Source organism: Morone saxatilis, unplaced genomic scaffold, assembly GCF_004916995.1.
Source record: "Morone saxatilis isolate NCDOM2014 unplaced genomic scaffold, NCSU_SB_2.0 Contig12, whole genome shotgun sequence".
Taxonomy (NCBI): Eukaryota; Metazoa; Chordata; class Actinopteri; family Moronidae; genus Morone; species Morone saxatilis.
The window spans coordinates 13,890,291-13,908,234 of NW_023339674.1; the positions used below are offsets into that span (position 1 = coordinate 13,890,291).

General features: G+C 41.1%; 2 protein-coding genes across 2 annotated transcripts in view; both read left to right on the forward strand.

The window, feature by feature from the left end:
- Nucleotides 1–4,908, forward strand: part of zgc:153738 (uncharacterized protein LOC558115 homolog) — a 6,283-nt gene extending 1,375 nt beyond the window's left edge. The window contains exons 3-19 of the mRNA XM_035652746.1: nucleotides 25–144; nucleotides 278–460; nucleotides 550–621; nucleotides 1,162–1,367; nucleotides 1,456–1,540; nucleotides 1,638–1,748; nucleotides 1,905–1,980; nucleotides 2,185–2,291; nucleotides 2,372–2,458; nucleotides 2,575–2,636; nucleotides 2,752–2,834; nucleotides 3,170–3,277; nucleotides 3,380–3,579; nucleotides 3,935–4,021; nucleotides 4,125–4,302; nucleotides 4,392–4,630; nucleotides 4,745–4,908. Coding sequence (XP_035508639.1) covers nucleotides 25–144; nucleotides 278–460; nucleotides 550–621; nucleotides 1,162–1,367; nucleotides 1,456–1,540; nucleotides 1,638–1,748; nucleotides 1,905–1,980; nucleotides 2,185–2,291; nucleotides 2,372–2,458; nucleotides 2,575–2,636; nucleotides 2,752–2,834; nucleotides 3,170–3,277; nucleotides 3,380–3,579; nucleotides 3,935–4,021; nucleotides 4,125–4,302; nucleotides 4,392–4,630; nucleotides 4,745–4,858 — 2,118 coding nt within the window. The 3' untranslated portion in view covers nucleotides 4,859–4,908. The remainder of the gene's footprint in view (nucleotides 1–24; nucleotides 145–277; nucleotides 461–549; nucleotides 622–1,161; nucleotides 1,368–1,455; nucleotides 1,541–1,637; nucleotides 1,749–1,904; nucleotides 1,981–2,184; nucleotides 2,292–2,371; nucleotides 2,459–2,574; nucleotides 2,637–2,751; nucleotides 2,835–3,169; nucleotides 3,278–3,379; nucleotides 3,580–3,934; nucleotides 4,022–4,124; nucleotides 4,303–4,391; nucleotides 4,631–4,744) is intronic.
- Nucleotides 4,909–7,284: 2,376 nt separating this feature from the next.
- Nucleotides 7,285–17,944, forward strand: part of obscna (obscurin, cytoskeletal calmodulin and titin-interacting RhoGEF a) — a 39,795-nt gene continuing 29,135 nt past the window's right edge. Inside the window, exons 1-21 of the mRNA XM_035653639.1 lie at nucleotides 7,285–7,545; nucleotides 8,498–8,606; nucleotides 8,700–8,966; nucleotides 9,414–9,575; nucleotides 9,743–9,847; nucleotides 9,958–10,224; nucleotides 10,419–10,688; nucleotides 10,923–11,189; nucleotides 11,317–11,580; nucleotides 11,685–11,951; nucleotides 12,133–12,402; nucleotides 12,531–12,797; nucleotides 12,894–13,160; nucleotides 13,675–13,947; nucleotides 14,040–14,303; nucleotides 14,477–14,743; nucleotides 15,286–15,552; nucleotides 15,672–15,941; nucleotides 16,465–16,731; nucleotides 16,878–17,153; nucleotides 17,535–17,801. Of these exons, the coding sequence (XP_035509532.1) occupies nucleotides 8,567–8,606; nucleotides 8,700–8,966; nucleotides 9,414–9,575; nucleotides 9,743–9,847; nucleotides 9,958–10,224; nucleotides 10,419–10,688; nucleotides 10,923–11,189; nucleotides 11,317–11,580; nucleotides 11,685–11,951; nucleotides 12,133–12,402; nucleotides 12,531–12,797; nucleotides 12,894–13,160; nucleotides 13,675–13,947; nucleotides 14,040–14,303; nucleotides 14,477–14,743; nucleotides 15,286–15,552; nucleotides 15,672–15,941; nucleotides 16,465–16,731; nucleotides 16,878–17,153; nucleotides 17,535–17,801 (4,864 nt within the window). The 5' untranslated portion in view covers nucleotides 7,285–7,545; nucleotides 8,498–8,566. The remainder of the gene's footprint in view (nucleotides 7,546–8,497; nucleotides 8,607–8,699; nucleotides 8,967–9,413; nucleotides 9,576–9,742; nucleotides 9,848–9,957; nucleotides 10,225–10,418; nucleotides 10,689–10,922; nucleotides 11,190–11,316; nucleotides 11,581–11,684; nucleotides 11,952–12,132; nucleotides 12,403–12,530; nucleotides 12,798–12,893; nucleotides 13,161–13,674; nucleotides 13,948–14,039; nucleotides 14,304–14,476; nucleotides 14,744–15,285; nucleotides 15,553–15,671; nucleotides 15,942–16,464; nucleotides 16,732–16,877; nucleotides 17,154–17,534; nucleotides 17,802–17,944) is intronic.

Here is a 17,944-nt window from a genome sequence, read left to right on the forward strand (position 1 = left end):
CTATCTATCTATCTATCCATCTAGGCCGATCTTGAGGTCCCTCTCCCTCGTTATTTCTTCATTGATCGCAGCAAAGAGCTACTAGAACGAAAGACGATGCTGACAGACATCCTGAAAATGGTGGAGGTTACTGAAAGTCCAGAAGTGAGTTTGAAAGCAGCCCCATCTTACATTTTATGACCTCAGTTGTTCATTTCAATTATGATTTCATTTTGTAACATATATTTAAAAAGAAAATCTTAAACATATTGTCTACTTCTTTTTCTGGTTCCTACAGCCTCTTATGGCCAAGGACATGAGTCAAGAGGAGGCTATTAAGATGATTCAAGTGGTGGAGAGGGCCCGCCAAGGACGCCTGAGGGCAAAGTTGAATGAAGAGAACAGAAATATGAACAGGATGTACAGGACCAAGGACCCTGGAACAGCTGGTATTGAGTTGGCTGCGGTCTGCATTCAGAAGGTCCTTGTTATCAACATAATCCCTCATGACTCTTTCTTTTGCTTGAGTCATCTTTGATGCTGAAAGATTTGGTTGAATGTGACCTGCAGGTGTGGAGGGGCTACATACAGAGGAAGATGGCAAAGATTGCTCGGGATGAAGAAATGGTTTTTCTGGGAATGGTGAGTAGAATTGGCCTTCAATTTCACTAATTGTCTTGAACTGTAAAAATGAATCCAAAACATTTTACATAACTACTCGTACAATGAAACCGACCTAATGTATACGTTAAGGCCTTATGGCGTCCTTTGTCTTTTTCCCTGTTAAAAAGGAGCAACTATATCAGATTAATACCACTCACGTGATTTTTTCAGTATGTAACATTTAGGAGGATCTATTGGCAGAGAATGGATTATAATATTCATGGGTTTTATTAGGTGTATAATCACCTGAAAATAAAATTCTCTCTCTATCTATAGACTCTGCAGGACAGACTCCAAGAACAGAACTGTCTCTAGATAGGGCTGTTTGCATTTTTGCAGCCACCGTAGTTTCTCCCTTTCACTTAGAAAGGGAAGGTGAAGAACCACCACGCCACTAGATGCCACTAAATCTTTTAAACTTTTCTTTTCCATCATTGTAATTTCCTTCTGAGAGCTGCCAACAAATGAAGGAGAGCCGTTTTTTAACGTATAAAGTATGTTTGTTCACTCCCATGTTAGGCCATGGATCCAAAATACAAGTTGCCCTGCCCTGCAGAAATCACTGCCAAGGCCAATGATGCTTGCACACGGATTAAACAGGAGGAGTACGACGAAGACTATCAGAAGTCCGTCGTTGCTATCACAAACCAACTACGGGATGTGGAGGGTCATGACATAAGCAAGACTATGAAAGACCAGATCCGACAGTGGTTCATTGAATGCCGGTGAGGTGGCACAGAGGCGCTTGTCATGATTTTTATTATTTCAGTTGAGTGTGAAATTAATCAAATACTAATAATGTTTTTTAAATAGTGATGCTACAGGATCGTTCCCAGACTTCCCAGATGAAGAGGACGGAGGCTCAGCTCTTATTTTTGCTGAAAAGGACCCTAAGCAGGTAAAATACACACTGAGTTTAAAAGTATGATTCCTTGCATAGTTTTATAGTAGTTTGCAGAAGGAGATTGGTGTTTGAGTTTTCTCACATTTTTCAGTTGATGGAAGAAATTGCTGCAAAGGAAGAGGAGGAATCCAACAACAAACCAAAAGGGAAGGAAGAGAAGAAGGAAAAGGGAAAAAAGGACAAGGGGAAGGATGATGAGGAAGTAAGGGCTAACACATTAAATATGTTTTTATTGATTTAATATAATATTCAGTAAATTCTGGTAATATCAGAATCATCATATCATTTGTCAAGAGGGTCACTCGGGCGGAAATGCTGCACCTTCACTGAATCAATCTAACTTCATTTTGAACCACAGGAAGAGGAGGCAGGGTTGAAGATGCTGCCTTCGGCTTTCCTGTCAGACTTAGAAGTTGGACACAAAACCTTTGTAGGTATGTGTGAATTGAATAAAGTCAAGATATCCAGTGGTCCTCAGTTTGTTTAAAGTGTGTAGCCCCTCAAATGAATAAAGGTTAACCCTTGTACATTCACATTCAGTTCAAAATCAGTTTGAGAGTATGTTGTTTAGATTGGATAGTAGTGTAATAGTCACATTCACATAAACAAGTCCTAAATTGAAGGTTTGTCATTCCCAGATTTTTGGCAAAATCGCAATGAGTCCAGAAACTTCAACCAGAGGCACGAGGTAGAGCTGATCAAGGAAGAAAAGAGGAAAGTTATTGAGGCAGAGATTCGAGTACAGGTGATGTTAATGACAGAACACCAAACATTTTAAAAGCACCACCTGTACTTGCACTCATTAGTCTGTTCTGCTTGTATCAGGTAGATGAGCAGATGAGACAGGAGCTGGCTGAATGGAAGCTAGCTGTGGATAAAGACAAGGGTGGTAAAGCCAAAGGAAATGCCAAGGTAATAAGTGAAAGACAAATAGCAGTCCACACATTGTATATGTCTTGGATGATTTGGTCACAGTTGACATCATTGACCTTGAGCTGTATCCTGATGGTATTTATTTTACTCCACAGAAAAAGAAAGGATCTAAGAGTGGCAAGAAGAAGAAAAAGGAGAAAGATTTAACATCTGATAGGTGAGGTCAGACAGAGGATGCATGTATGAAGAATATTGTTTTCAGAAGTGAGTCAATAAATTAGTCAATGCTAATGCTGGACAAAACGATTTTATCATTTATGCACATCTACTAGGACTCTTGAGTCTCTGTGTCAGGAGCTGGTGGAACAGGGCTTGTTGAAACAGGCAAAACATGTTAGGCTGCAGGATTACCTGGGTAAGACTTTATATATTGTTTGTGTTAACTAGTGTGCCATTTTTCAGAACTCTGTGTTCTTGTGATTGGACTTTTAATCTGATTGCACTCAGTGCATTGACACAGTACAGAACTCTTACAATTGAGCCTTTTTGTAACGTCAAGTTAAGTAGAAACTATTTAGTGGTGATGTGCTGCCCTCTTCTGGTTGATGATCGCCAAAACATTATGGTCACAATGAAAATGTCGTTTTGGCACATTCATCTTTGTGATGAGTTCTTTGTTGCAGTTTTCTGAATGATAGAGTTTGCAGATTAATAACTATTAGTCTAATAGCTGTCCCCTCTTGTTTTCAGGTGACTATAGCTACCTTGGGACCACACTGAGACAAAATGACATTGAGCCTATGCCATCATTGTCGGATGTGCGGCAGGTTTTATCTCTGTATGCAATTTTACCATTAGGTAAGATAGTAATTCAAGTCTATTTATTTATTTACATATCTCAAATAAATGTCACTGAAAATAGTGTTTGTGGTTAGAGTATAAGATGTGTGCTGTCTGCAGGCTCTCAGTTGGTACATGAGAAGGCTCCTCTGATAAAGGCCATCCTCCTGGCAGGGCCGGCAGGCGTAGGTAAGAAGATGTTGGTCCATGCAATCTGCCAGGAGACAGGTGCCAGCCTGTTTGATCTGTCTCCTCTAAATACGGCAGGAAAGTACCCAGGCAAGAGTGGCCTGGCCATGATGCTTCACATGGTATTTAAGGTAACACACGAATTTAAACGAATTTTGTGCCATTGCCATTTAAGCATATAATAGTGGGTTTTCTAGAAACTGCAAATGAGTATTTTATTTCTTTGAAGCTTAAGTGTAAACTTAGTCCAACCTATATGCATATGCTTAACTTCAGTAGAGGTCTTGTCACTAAACACTGTAAGCCAAACAGTAAATATCTTTGGTATGCATGGAAAAATGTTGTACCTGTTATTGATTAAGTTTAAAATTTCATGGTGAACTTAATAGAACATGAGGAATTGTATTGAAGGGCCTCTCGCAGGTATTTACATTTTGGCTCGGCCAGAAAATAAAAATGCAGTTCTTCATTACCATCTTCACACAGGTTGCAAGATTGCTGCAGCCTTCAGTAATATGGATTGAAGATGCAGAAAAAATGTTCTACAAGAAAGTTCCCAAGGAAGAAAAAGAGGTATTTCTGATCAAGATAAAAGTGTAACGACATTATCGTGTTGTTTTTAATGTTTCAGTTATCGATCTGCATGGCAATTGAATCATTTTTCATGTGTACTCAGTTAGATCCCAAACGCTTGAAAAAAGACTTGCCCAAGTCTCTCAAGCTGATCAAAGGGGAGGACCGTGTCCTGATAATAGGAACAACTAAAGACCCACTAAGCGCTGATATCAAGTCACTGTGTAAGATGTATAGCAAAATCATCCTCATCCCAAGACCTGACTACGGCTCAAGATACAGTAAGTTTAGAAACAATTAGTTTTTAATATAACGTATTATCTTTGGTGGATGTTATTACAAAATAACCTTTGACTCTGTTTTCGATCAGTCTTGTGGAAGCAGCTGATCGAAAAGCAGGGAGGTGAGGTAACCAGGGCACTAGACCTCAGCTCTCTTGCAAAGATTTCTGATGGCTACACACCAGGTCACATGATCCAGGTGATCCAGACCGTTGTCACCAAGCGTCGCATCCTACAGCAGACAAACAGACCGCTCACTGCTGCTGAGTTTGTTGCTCCATTAGCCAAGATTGACCCTGTGTTTCAGGAGGAAGAAGAAGCTCTTAAAGTACGGTGGATAGTTAATATTTTGTTTATGTTTTTTGCTTTTTCTTTAGTGTTTTTTTGTTTTGTTTATACTCTTATTGTTGATTTTTGTGTTTTTTTTCTTGTGTATTACCAGAACTGGTATGCAAAGACCCCGCTGGGAAAGAAGAGGATTAAAGCTGCCGCAGGAAAGGAAGAAGAAGAGGCACCAGTTAAAGGAAAAGATACAAAGAAGAAAGGGAAAAAATAAATGTGTCATGATGTTTTTATCACAGCTGACTGTAGTTAAATCTGTGAATTGCCTTCTGCTATGAACTAAATAAATTCAATCAAAAGCAGTCATTTTGTTTTTGTTGCTTGTTTTGTTGTTTAGAGCAGAAAACAGAGCAGAACAGAAATGGTAAGCAGTGATATGTTTACATCTCATGTTAGAAATGTGAATACAATATGATGATGAAAGGTTATCGGACCTGTTACTAAAACTTGGTTAAAGCACACAGAAAGCCACAGCTCCCAAATTCACACAGGACTTTGTACAGTCTGTAAGGGAAGGTGCTAACTGCTGTCTTGTGACCATCATATTCAATTTCCTCTAAGCAGGTTTTAATAATCATTTTGTCCAAAACAACATAAAAAGTCATTACATTTTTATCACTAAAAATCAATATTTACTAACCCTAAACCTTGTAATACATACCTCTGTATATGATCATGTTTGGAGTTGATCAACTGGATGACTGATCCTTGTTGAAATATTTACCTTAATATGCAGCCAACCAAACTACATATTCCATATGAATATGATCTGAAATACATCCAGTGGTCTGGCTTGGGTCCACAGACTCCTATGGCTATAGTTATCAGACTCAAGGCCACGCTGTAATTAGACATACCAAGGCTGTTTCTTTTATTTGCTTCAGTCAAGGGCATCTAAGGTTGTAAGGGTGTTCTACTGTATGGCCATGCCTGAATTCTACATTTGGGAAAATAACACGTTATGGTGTTACACAGAACACATGGATTAAAATGGTCTTTTATGTCACTAGGCTCATGATCAGATGACTACTGTAGTAATCATAATGTAATATATATGTTGAACAAAATACATTACTCTATATTCTCCTCTTATGACCACTGTCAGGTGTAGAGAGTCTGGACCAGAGGAAATGTGACACACAGGAGGAGGGAGTGTTTCCAAACAAGGATCCAGAGGCTTAGGTGGAGTGTTCAGCTGTTTTGTCAAGTTCTAAATTCACTCAACACATCCTCACATTGCCTTGGTTCCTTTAACATTACTCTATTTTTAGCCGTTGTGCGCCATCGATAGGATGCTACACACATTTCAAGACTGTTGTCTTCACTGTGGTGGGAGATGATTTGTGTTCTTTTCACACTTAAATCTTCAAGCAATTTGACATCCTGTTTAGAAAATACCCCAAATATTAATTCATTATGATGCATGTTCTGTTGGGGTATGCATAAGCAAAAGATCTTCACGTATCCTTAAATTGACTCTTTATTCCTTTCCACTCAAATGTCCAAGAAAGCTGTTAAAAAGCCTTGTAATGATCGGGCTACTGGAGATCTGTAAAATGAGACTGGTTTGCTTCTGCGGGCCATCATTCCCTACTCAGTGACGACAAGTTGTTTTTTGTGCCCCAGCAGGACTGCACAGAGATTATCTTGTTGAGTTTCACTGGACTTAAGAGTGCACATGGAGCTGTCTGTCAAACTGAGGGGGAACACAATGCGGGGCAGTGCTGGCTTTGTTCTGTCTTGCTGTCTGGATGAGGGAACCCCACAAATGTCAACCTTGTTGTTGTAATGCAAACACAAACGTCTTAGCCCAAAGTATCTTGGAGGAGGAGGAGCTAGAGGTGGGTGTACTGGCATTTCCCAGCTATGTTCAATTAATATCTGCATTGAATGGCTGCTGTGTTACTTTTACTGCTTTCTTTGTTTTTTAGTCTGATGTCCTTTGAGCCCCTAGTGTTCAGCCATCATGGGTAGCAAACCACCTTCACTGACTCTGATGTCAGTAAATTACCTCCCAAGGGAATGCTGATCGAGTGTTATTTAAGAGAGGAAATGTGTGGCTTAAAGTTGTTTAATCTCTTGTGACCTTTCAACTGCAGCAGTGGTGGAAACTCTCTGTGGAGATCCATAGACTTTGATCTCTCTAACTTGAGGTTTAGCACACTGACAGATATAGGTTGGTTTGTAAAGAGCATGTGATTAAACTACACCAGCCTTATAACATGCATAATGCTCTACTTCTGTCTTGGTCATTTTGGTGGAGGAGATCTCAGATCTCTGTGTAAGCAACCTGGTTGTGAATTTGATTGTGTATACAACAACACGTTCATGTGCAGACAGTACAAATGGTGTAGACCGCTCACCTGCATCCTCATACTACATGAAGGTAACTTTCACTTACTGAGATGCTTGGGAGTAACTGACTAAGCTCACTCATCCATGCACACTAGAAAACCATCAAACACACCGAGCCTATTGTATACATTTTGATTGTTTTTGATAGTTCTACTGCTGGACATGACTTGTCTCACAGCATTAAAGCCAAAGCTATCTTTGCCCTCATACTGACAGAAGGCTATTTTTGAGGTTAGTATGTGGGGAAAGATATGTCAGCTGTTCAGCACTACGCTCCATCAAAGCAAGAAAAAAGAGAAAGTGCTATAGGCTGTCTGCTTTGGGGACTGGGACGCAGCTTGTAAACCTGGGCATGGTCTCCTTTGGCTAAACGTATGTTGTTAATCTTCAAGGCTTTATGAGAAACAGGACAAGACTCAGACAGATCTGTTGCCATGGTGGATCTTTTATTGAGCTGTTTTTTCAGGTAAAAGTGTTTTGTTTTTTGCCATTGGTGCAACAGGAGGGCATGCAAGGATCTAAAGAAAACACCTGTCTATGTTGAAGGTGGGTGCATTGTTGCATATGATCTGATATAATATTGTGTTGTTCTGGTAATCACTATCGAATGTAATATTAATAGAACATTTGTTTAATCATACTGCATAGTTGTATACGATATGTAAGTTTCATGTAAGGTCAGGAGTCTTAATTGGTGTGTACGGTATTTTACGCTCAGCTGCTTTGAGTGTACTCATTTCAGAGGTGTTTTATTTTTATTTGAATCTATTTATTCATTTCACGTTAATCTAGATAATGGTTGGCAAATTCATTAATTGTCATTATGTGACGCATCATGAAATGTAATTTTAGCTGATAGATATTGAGATAGAACAACCTTTCTCTTGAAGTGCTTAGACAACCTAATGCCCCTAATTATTGAGGGAGGAGCCAGCCTCCAAACAGTGTCTCATGATCTCAAATATCATATCAATCAGTTTAGTAATTGGTAGTTCTCGTTTGGCCCCTCGTTTATTTTTTTAAAGCTGCTCAGTTCAATTCATGCAGCCTCATGGAGGTGGCATCACAGCTGAGTCTATATTGGTGGTGCTGAGCTCAGCCAAGTAAGGTGACAGAGATTACTGATTACAGAGAGGCCTGGCATGCCATCACAGGGATCAACCAAATGAGGGTGATGCCATGTATATCCATTTTGACAATGTTGCCATTTTGGAAGCGATGGTTTATATCATTATTAGCATGAGAGTAATTTGTTCGGCATGGGAATTTTAGGTTTGTCCAAAACAAACACGGGGCCATACATTGCAGCAGAGGTTAATTACAAAAAAGTACTGACAGAATGTCCCTGAATGTCACTGCATGGCAGTGTGAATGAGTTGGTGGAAGATGGCAGTTTTATGGCTGTATATCCTTTATAACAATGATATAAGCATTTATGAGTTATCTTCTGAGCCGGAACATTAACCAATATATCTTTTTTTTTCTTATCATATTATAGTTGTAGGCCTTCTGTGATAACTGTGGTAAAAAGCAATCAAGATTCCCCAATCACACAAGAGCAGGAGGCATGGGAGACAATAAACCTGGAGGAATAGTAGCTGCTGCAAGTACGTTCTGTTCTCAAACAAAGTTGTAAATTTCAGTGTAGTTAATGAGACAGGCTTTTTGAATTTCTAATGCTGGGTGTGTTTGTGTGCCAGAGAACCGTCTGCAAGTGGTGAAGGGCTTGGAGGATGTGGAGGTGTCTGAGTGTGAGAGCTGCTCCTTTGAGGTGACCCTCAACCTGGCCTATATTGAGGGTGTGTGGACCAGAGACGGGATGCAGCTTAAGTCCAAGCCCAACTGTCGCATCAGCACACATGGGAAGAAACACTCCCTCATACTGAACCGGGTGGCTTTGGCAGATGCAGGCCTGTTCTCTTTTCAGGCCAACGGTGTTCAGACCTCAGGCAGACTCAGCGTCACGGGTAAGGTAGTACAATAGACTTTGCTACTTGCATGGTCACACTTTAATTCTGTGAAAAAGACAATGGACATATTAGGTAAAATCCAGGCCAAGGTTTAAATTATGGAATAAAGTCATTATAATATGACTGCACTCTTTTTCTACTACAGTAAATACGGTAATAGCCTAATTCATTTGATGGAAGGACAGTTATGTTGGTCTGTCACTATTATTCCAGGCTAAATTTTGTACAGCCATTCATGGTCTCTAGAGGTTGAGTCCTTGTGACTTTTGTGATCCCCTGGCTTTTCCACTAGTACCACCAGCAGGTTGACATTTTTGGTTTGTATTGAAATATCTCAACAACTATCACTACCAAACACTGGCTCTAGAGAGGGAGCAAGACAAAAATCTTGTCAAAAAGTAATTACAAGGATATCAGAGAGTTTGTTTGGTTATCTTCTGCCAGCTAGGGACATCCAGATAGTGAAGGAGCTGGAGGATGTTGACACGATTGAGCGTCAACACGTGAACTTCCTGTGTGAGGTCAACCAGGTTGATGTGGATGGTCGGTGGTACAGAGATGACTGCCGAATTCGACCTGGGGACAACATCAAGATCAGACATCAGGGTAAGAGACCAACCACATGGGTTTTACGGTGGCCTAAAGAGTGTACGGTAAATACTCCCCAGTTTTTGCTTCGAGGTGCGTTTGAGTGGTTGTCCTGGGCCATTCCTAGGTATATTTATATAAATATCTGGTTAAATACAGTACCTTTTGCTTTAATCTGATCACAGGTAAAACTCACACCCTGTTCTTCAAGTCAGTCAGGCCAGAACATGCTGGAGAGATCAGATTTACTGCAGAGCGTGTCTCATCATATGCAACTCTCACAGTAAAAGGTGAGCCAAGTGCTGGCTGTTAATGTCACAACCACACATATTTATGGAGGAAATTATGTCTGACCCCAGTTGGTCACTTAAGTTTCACAGCCTGTTCCTCCCTTATTCAGAGCTCCCAGTCCAAATAGTGCGTCCTCTGAGGGTCAAGATAGCCATGTATCACCACCGGGGTCTGCTGGAGTGCCATGTGTCACGGCCTAATGCTCAGGTCAGGTGGTACAAGAACAGGAAGGAGCTCCTGCCCAGTAAGAAGTACCAACTAATCAGCCAAGATATCTACAGGCAGCTGACCATCGATGACGTCTGCTCTTCGGATGAGGACACCTACACTTGTGATGCAGGAGATGACAAAACCTCTTGTCAGCTTCTGGTGGAGGGTGAGATTCCTGCTGTCACAGTAATCATATCAGTTATACACAATGTTATGTTTATAGCCTACAGTATGTTTTTTATTCATGTAATGCCTGTATGCATGTGTTTCTAATGTTCAAACTATACAATCAAGAGTGTTTTTTTGTACTGTTGTAAGTCGTGTCAGTAGTGGTGATGTGTATTATGGCTGTACATGCAGAGCAGGCTATCAGCATAGTGCGGGGGATGCGCTCAGTGGAGGTGATGGAGCCAGAGCCAGCACTGTTCCAAGTGGAGACCAGCCTGAAATCAGGGAGGCCACCCCGGTGGACCCTGAACGGTGAAGTGCTGGAGCCCAGCATAGCAGTGAACATTGACAGAGAGGGCACCCTCCACAGCCTCTGTCTCACCTCCACAGAAAGCTCCATGTCTGGCCCTGTTCTCTTTGTAGCTGGCAAGAGTCGTTCCACTGCTCAGCTCACTGTCAAAGGTGAGTTGTCTGATTATGCTAGAGAGACCATGGATAAAGCAATGTAAAGTTGTCATTGAACTGGATTTTTCTTATTATCTAAAAGATAAAACGGTGGTTTAAAATGAAATATCAGTGCACAATATAAACATTAATACAGTAAAAATATAAAAGTAAATAGGAACCACACCCTGTGCAGTTTGGACTGGTTTTTAGGAATATCTCATTAAGTGGCTTTACATCTCTCCCCTCTAGAGCGACCCCTTCAAGTTGCAGACCACTTGGATGATGTAGAGGTGAAAGAGAACAGCTCTGTGACTCTGAGCTGTAAGTTTGCCCCCTCTCCCAGGGTGGTGCGGTGGTTTAAAGGTCGTACGGCTCTGAAAACCTCAAACAAGTACAGCATGAAGAGAGAAGGGAAACGAGCAGAGCTGACCATTCATGGCACGACAGCGATGGATGCAGGACAGTACCGCTGCATGGCTGGAGGTTCACAGAGCTCAGCACATGTTAGAGTAGAAGGTAGGTTATGGTCTAGGGAAAATTGAGTTGTGAGGTAAAGTAACAACACTTTCTGTATTTTTATTACACTACCTATTTATGTTAGCTCAGTTGAAGATTCATAATGAATTTCTCCCTGTTATTGTAGTGCGAACACTGAAGTTGGTTAAACACCTTGAGCCAGTGGAAATTGAGGAGGATGGCATTGCCACATTCTCATGTGAGCTCAACTATGTGGTTGCCAACATGGAGTGGCTCCTCAACAATGTTCGCCTCTATTCCAACGCCATCAACAGGATCCAGCACATGGGCACTATGCACAGCCTCACAATCAAGAAGCTGCGGCCACAGGAGAGCAGGGTCACCTTCAAAGCAGGCCTTCTCTCTGAGACAACCACCTTAAAGGTCAAAGGTCAGCTGGGGCGATAACTTTTTTATTTTCTGATACATATATACATTTCTATTTATTGATTTCTGAGAAACATGCATACTATGAATAGTAATTTTTTCCTCCAGAGCGCCCAGCAGTGTTCCTGAGGTCACTGGAGGATGCAGTTGGAGAAGAGCAAGGGGAAGTCTGTCTGCAGTGTGAAATTTCCAAAGAGACAGTGACCCCTGTTTGGAGAAAGGATGACATGGTTCTGACCGCAGATGATAAACACGAATTACTTCAGTTTGGGAAGTCCATAGCACTGATTATCCGTTCCCTGAGCAAGGATGATGCTGGACAGTACATCTGTGACCTGGGCACCAGCCAGACCAAGGCTAAAGTTACTGTACATGGTAAGTAGTAGAAAAAGTTGTTGGTAATTTGGGAAGACATCAATATCACAATAAGCTGTCTGCCATCAAATGAATGACAGAATGAGAGAATGAACCTCAATTTTTTTTCAGAAAACTGACACTAAATCTTTAAGGTATATTTATTGTAATAAGGCTTCTTTGCTTAATATCTTATTTACAGACTTACACATCACTATTGTTCAGCGTTTGAAGACAACATCTGTCCTGGAAGGCGAAAGCTGCACTTTTGACTGTGAGCTCTCTCATGATCTTGATGATGAGCCTTCATGGACCATCAATGGCCAGGTGGTGGTCACCAATAGCCGTATCCAGGTTATCAACAATGGTCGCAAGTATAAGTTGACCATTAGAGATGCTATGCTGACCGACGCTGGAGACGTGGTGTTTACAATTAAAGACCTGAGCTGTAGGACCATGCTCTTTGTTAAAGGTGAATACTGGCCATCTCAGATAAAATACTCAGCACTGTTTTATCTGCATTTGTGTATATGGGGAAGACTCTGTATTTTATCTTGAAATTAGCCAGAATGTGAGCAATTTGTATTTCCCCTCCTTTAGAAAAGCCAGTGCACATCTTCAGGGACCTGTTGAATGTCAAAGCGGTGCCGGGTGAGGATGCAGAGTTGAGCTGTGAGATTACCAAACCAGACGTCATCATACATTGGCTGAAAAATGGCCATTTGATTAGGCAGAGCCCTAAGTACGAGATGAGTGTGGAGAAGAACCTGGCGCGATTGGTTATCAAGAATACCACCATCAGAGACTCTGGAGATTACTGCTGTGAGGCCGAAGGCGTTGCCTCGCGTGCCAAGCTGGAGATCAGAGGTAGGTGAGGGCTTTCAAAATAAATGTTTGATGATGACTATTTACGATACAGTGTGGTGTTCTGCAATCTTTTTAAACTTTGTTATCTCCTTTCAGAACTCCAGCACACATTTGCGAGGGAGTTAAGGGACACACGAGCAGAGGAAAAGGGTAAAGTTACCCTGGAGTGTGAGACCAGGCGGCCAGCCAAGCGGGTGACCTGGCTGAAGGGCATGGTGGAGCTGAGGTGTGGTAGGAAGTACGTCATCAGGCAGAAGGGCGTGGTGCTGTCCTTGACCATCACCTGTCTGGAGAAGTCGGACACAGATATTTACATATGCGATGTTGGTACCATGCAGAGCCGGGCACAGCTGACTGTGCAGGGTGAGAACATATTCACTGCATCAGTGTGGTTCAGGGGTGTTCATTTAAATTAAACTGGGGCCAAATGTTATTTGGGCTAAAGATACTGTTATGCGGGCTATATAAGGATGGATCTTTATCTTAAATGTCAATTCAGTTGTAGGAGAAATTCTGGGATATATTTTCACATTTAAAAATAGCCCAATATTACATGAATTGTATTCTTCTCACTCTCCATTGAAGTCTTGATTTCAAGGCTTATATTCAATTGATATATGATAATAACAGAATTGCAATATATTATTTAACACAGATACTGCATGTCAGCAAAATAATGTATTCTTACTGTGGGTATACATGCAAAGCTAAAATCCTTTGCCAAAACGATACTGAAAATAATCCTCAATTCTTCCATTTCTATTGAGTGTAATGCTCAATAAAGTACTAAGGATGTTAATTAAGGCTTCTAGTAGCCACTATGTATGAAACATTTTTGTGATATTTGACCCCTCCATATTTTCCATGTTTTTCTCAGGTCAGAAGGTGTTGATCCTGGATGAATTGGAAGATGTTGAGTGTCTTGAGGGCGACACTGTCACATTCAGGTGTCGAATTTGTCCCAGTGACTACATTGGAGTCAAGTGGTATCTGGACGAGACCCTGCTGTACACCAATCAGCTCAATGAGATCCAGATGGTGCCTGGAGGCTACCACACACTCACATTTAGACAGCTCGCCCGCAAAGACACTGGCACTATCTCGTTTTCAGCAGGGGACAAACGATCGTATGCCTCACTGTTGGTCAGAGGTGAGGTTTCAATCTGCCAGAGAGTTTCATTGTGTGTATTTAAGTCACATTTAATGTGGTCTTGATTTGGCTTCATCTCCTCTTGTTATTAGAGAGGCGTCCCACCATCATTAAAGCACTGGAAGACTGTGAGGCTATTGAAGGTGGTGGTTTGGTTTTGTCTTGTGTGACCTCCAAGCCATGTCACATCCTGTGGTACAAAGATGGCTGTCTGATGTGGAACTCCTCAAGGTATTTTGCCAGTCGTTCCGGCTGTGAGGCTCGGCTGACGATTCGGGAGGTCTGCAATAACGATGCCGGAGTGTATGAGTGCAGTGCTGGATCTGTTACAACTAGAGCCGTGGTAACTGTCAAAGGTATGATTAGCATTTTATTGGACAGTTATTGTAGGACTGCTATTACTTACTATTGCCCATCATTAAATGCCAGAGGAGTGTTACTGATTATACAGGTAAAATTTGTAATAACATTAGTTTTTCTGCTTATTGTTGAAAAGTTAGCATTCTTCTGTTTTTCCTCTTTTTTTTAGCCATCCCAGCAGAGTTCACCCACCCTCTAATGACTGTGGAGGCCAAAGAGGGGGAGACTGTGACCCTGACCTGTGAGTACTCTCTGCCTGGGGTCCAGTTCCACTGGAGGAAAGGTTTTGAGTGTATCAGGCCTGGAGACAAGTACGTGATGAAACAGAGGAAGACAATCAATTCCCTAACCATCAAAGCACTAAAGCCTGAGGACTCAGGAGAATATACCTGTCAGTGCAGAGATCACCACACTACAACAAGCCTCAAAGTGCATGGTATGCAATCTTCCTTACCTTTATTGTTAATTTTACCAAAAACTTACATTATTGCAAGTCTGTCTTTGTAATCTTACCAAATATGTGGCATACACACTTTCACAACAGTGTATTTGTAAGTAATTTCAGTATTTTTTTATTTATGATGCGTGCACATGAACTCAGTCTCTCGTACTGTGGTCTTAGATATCCCAGTCAGCCACGGTTTTACTTTCCAGAATAAAATACAACATATATTTTCACAGCATAATTATCCTCTCAGATTTGTCTGTATTATGAAACAATTTTGTTTGTTAAAAAGCTCCATTACACAGAAAGAAAATGCATTCTGTTATAGGGCTTAAGATGTTTTAATGAGTGCTGTGTTGTGCTTCAAAATGTGTTTGGCTCATATCTCTATGACAAGTTGCTGAATGCCTGGCATATTATTGATGTATTTATTCCCATGCATCAAATCTATTCACCAATACTATGCATAGATTCAGCATTTCTACCTCGCTCCTAAATCTATTTACTTCAAAAAGTCAACTTTTGTTTTCCAGCTATTCCCATTACATTTACACAGCAGTTAAAGAACATGCAAGCAGAGGAGGGAAGTAATGTCATGTTGCGCTGTGAGCTGTCTAAACCTGGATTTCCAGTAGAATGGAGGAAGGGACATGAGCTGTTGAAAAACGGGGTTAAGTTCCAGATAAGGAAAAGGGAAACCACCCTGGAGCTCCTGATATGGAAGCCAGTGCCTGAAGACAGTGGGGTCTACAGCTGTGTGTGTGCTGATCAGATGACATCTGCCACTGTCAAAATCACTGGTAGGACATGATTTACCAATAGGCTGATGATATTTAGTGATCAACAAAATTTGACAGATGTACTTAATAAATATCAGTAATTCATCAACAATAATTATTCAATCTATGGTCATCCTCAGATCTCCCAGTCACCTTCAAGCAGAAGCTGAGGAACGTGCTGATTGAGGAGGGCAACACTGCGACTTTACGCTGTGAGCTCTCAAAACCTGGTCACAGTGTGGAATGGAGGAAGAGGGGCAATGAACTCATCAGCAATGGAGAGAAATATCACATGCGACATAGAGACATGCTGATTGAACTGAAGATCTTTGATGTAGCACCTGAGGACAGCGATATCTACACATGCATCTGTGGAAACATAGAGACCACTGCAACTCTGACTGTTAACGGTAGGTTTGTTACTGACAGTGTTTCATTATGTTCTACAATGTTTACTTTGTAGGAAGTCATATTAATATAAGGTCAGATCAGAACATAAGTTAATGAAGTATGTTCCTCCTATAGTAACAAGTAGGTTACTCACACAAAGTATGACATTAAACATAACAAAACAGAATTAAAAAAGCAATACACAACAAGCATTAAGCTGAATTAGATTATATATGTATTTAAAAAACAACAACTGAGAACCATTTAAAAGGCAGTAAACCGACTGCAAAAGAGTATAAAGTGTAAAAATACACTGGTTTAGATATAAAATCATGCAGCCAGATCTCAGAATGTAAGAACTGAAAATGTGATAGTAGTTAATGTTACTCTCCATCATGTAGCAAGATGCTAAGCTTTATTTGTATTCTTCACTGGCACATAGTTGTGTAAAAGCTAAATATCACAACAATACACGTGGAAATTTAATGTTCATTAAATTCTTGATTTCTTTCTTATTTTTCAAACTTTATCTTTGGCGTTCAGCTCTTCCTGTCACCTTCAAGCAAAAGCTGAAGAACCTCCAAGTGGAGGAAGGACATAACATAACGCTGTACTGTGAGATCTCTAAACCTGGTGTCTCAGTGGAGTGGAGGCTTGGAGGAGATCTGTTGGAGAATGGAGACAAGTACCAGATTAAGCAGAGAGAATCGGCCCTGGAGTTGATCATCAGAGATGCTGATCCAGAGGACAGCGGGGTCTACACCTGTGTGTGTAGAGAGCAGAGGACAAAGGCCACTGTAAAAGTTATCGGTATGTTTAATGTTTGTAGTGCAGCATACGCACTTGTTTCTTTGTTTATTCTTTTTTTTATTGAGCTACCTGTAAAATGCTTCTTTAACGTTCTTGCCGGTGTTCTGCTTCACATGCATGAACAGTATCTGTGCTTGCTTCAACAGCTGTTCCTGCCACATTTAAAGTGAGCCTGAAGAGCCAGGAGGCTGAAGAAGGGAACAGTGTGACATTACGCTGTGAGCTGTCAAAGAAGGGAGTCCCGGTGCAGTGGCAGAGAGGTGCTCAGGTGCTGTCTGAGGAGATATTTCGAGGAAAGTATCAAATGAAGCTGGACGGAAAGACAGCTCAGATGACCATTCTCAATGTCCTACCAGAGGATGCAGGGAAGTACAGCTGCATCACAGGAGATGAGAAAACCACAGCTGAAGTCAAAGTGAAACGTAAGTTTGAAGCCTGTGGAATTTCAAACCTGTTGCCCATGTTATCTTCACAGGTCATTTAAAATAATGATTATATGGTTATACCCTGTTATTTTCATGATTATATCTAAAAAGCTGTTATTATGGGTGCTGCCATGACTCAGCTGTCTCAGTATATCTCTTACTTACTTAATTCGTGCACCTGTGACATAACCACAGGTCCCGTTAGATTTTGAATGTGTATGTACATCTCCTAAAGTACAAAATCCCAAATCCCATACCTGTGATACCAAAGTGTGAAATGTTATTGCTTTAAATAAAGTAGAAGCAGGGTAAATGGCATGGCAGGTTGCAAATCAGTGCATTCAATGAACTCAAGATTTTCTAATATTCCCACAACAGCACTTCCTGTGACATTCAAACGAGAGATCCAGGCCCTGGTCGTGAAAGAAGGGGACAGTGGAGTTCTCTGCTGTGAGCTCTCCAAACCTGGAGCTCCAGTGGAGTGGAAGAAAGGCAGAGTGATCCTGAAGCCTGGAGAGAAATATGAGATGAAGCAGGAGGGACGTCTCACTAAACTGGTCATCAACAACGTAGAGGAGGGCGATGCTGGGAAATACACCTGCAAGACTAAAGACAGCCAATCAACTGCTGAACTCACCGTCCAAGGTAAGAGGAATTTATGTTGAAACTACTGCAAGTATGCTGGATTCATTATTTTATGCACATTTCTTTCTCTTTTTTTGAATTTTCCTAATGTGTTCAACAGAATCACCTGAGCGCAGACGTCAAAGAGGTCAGCTCAAACATAG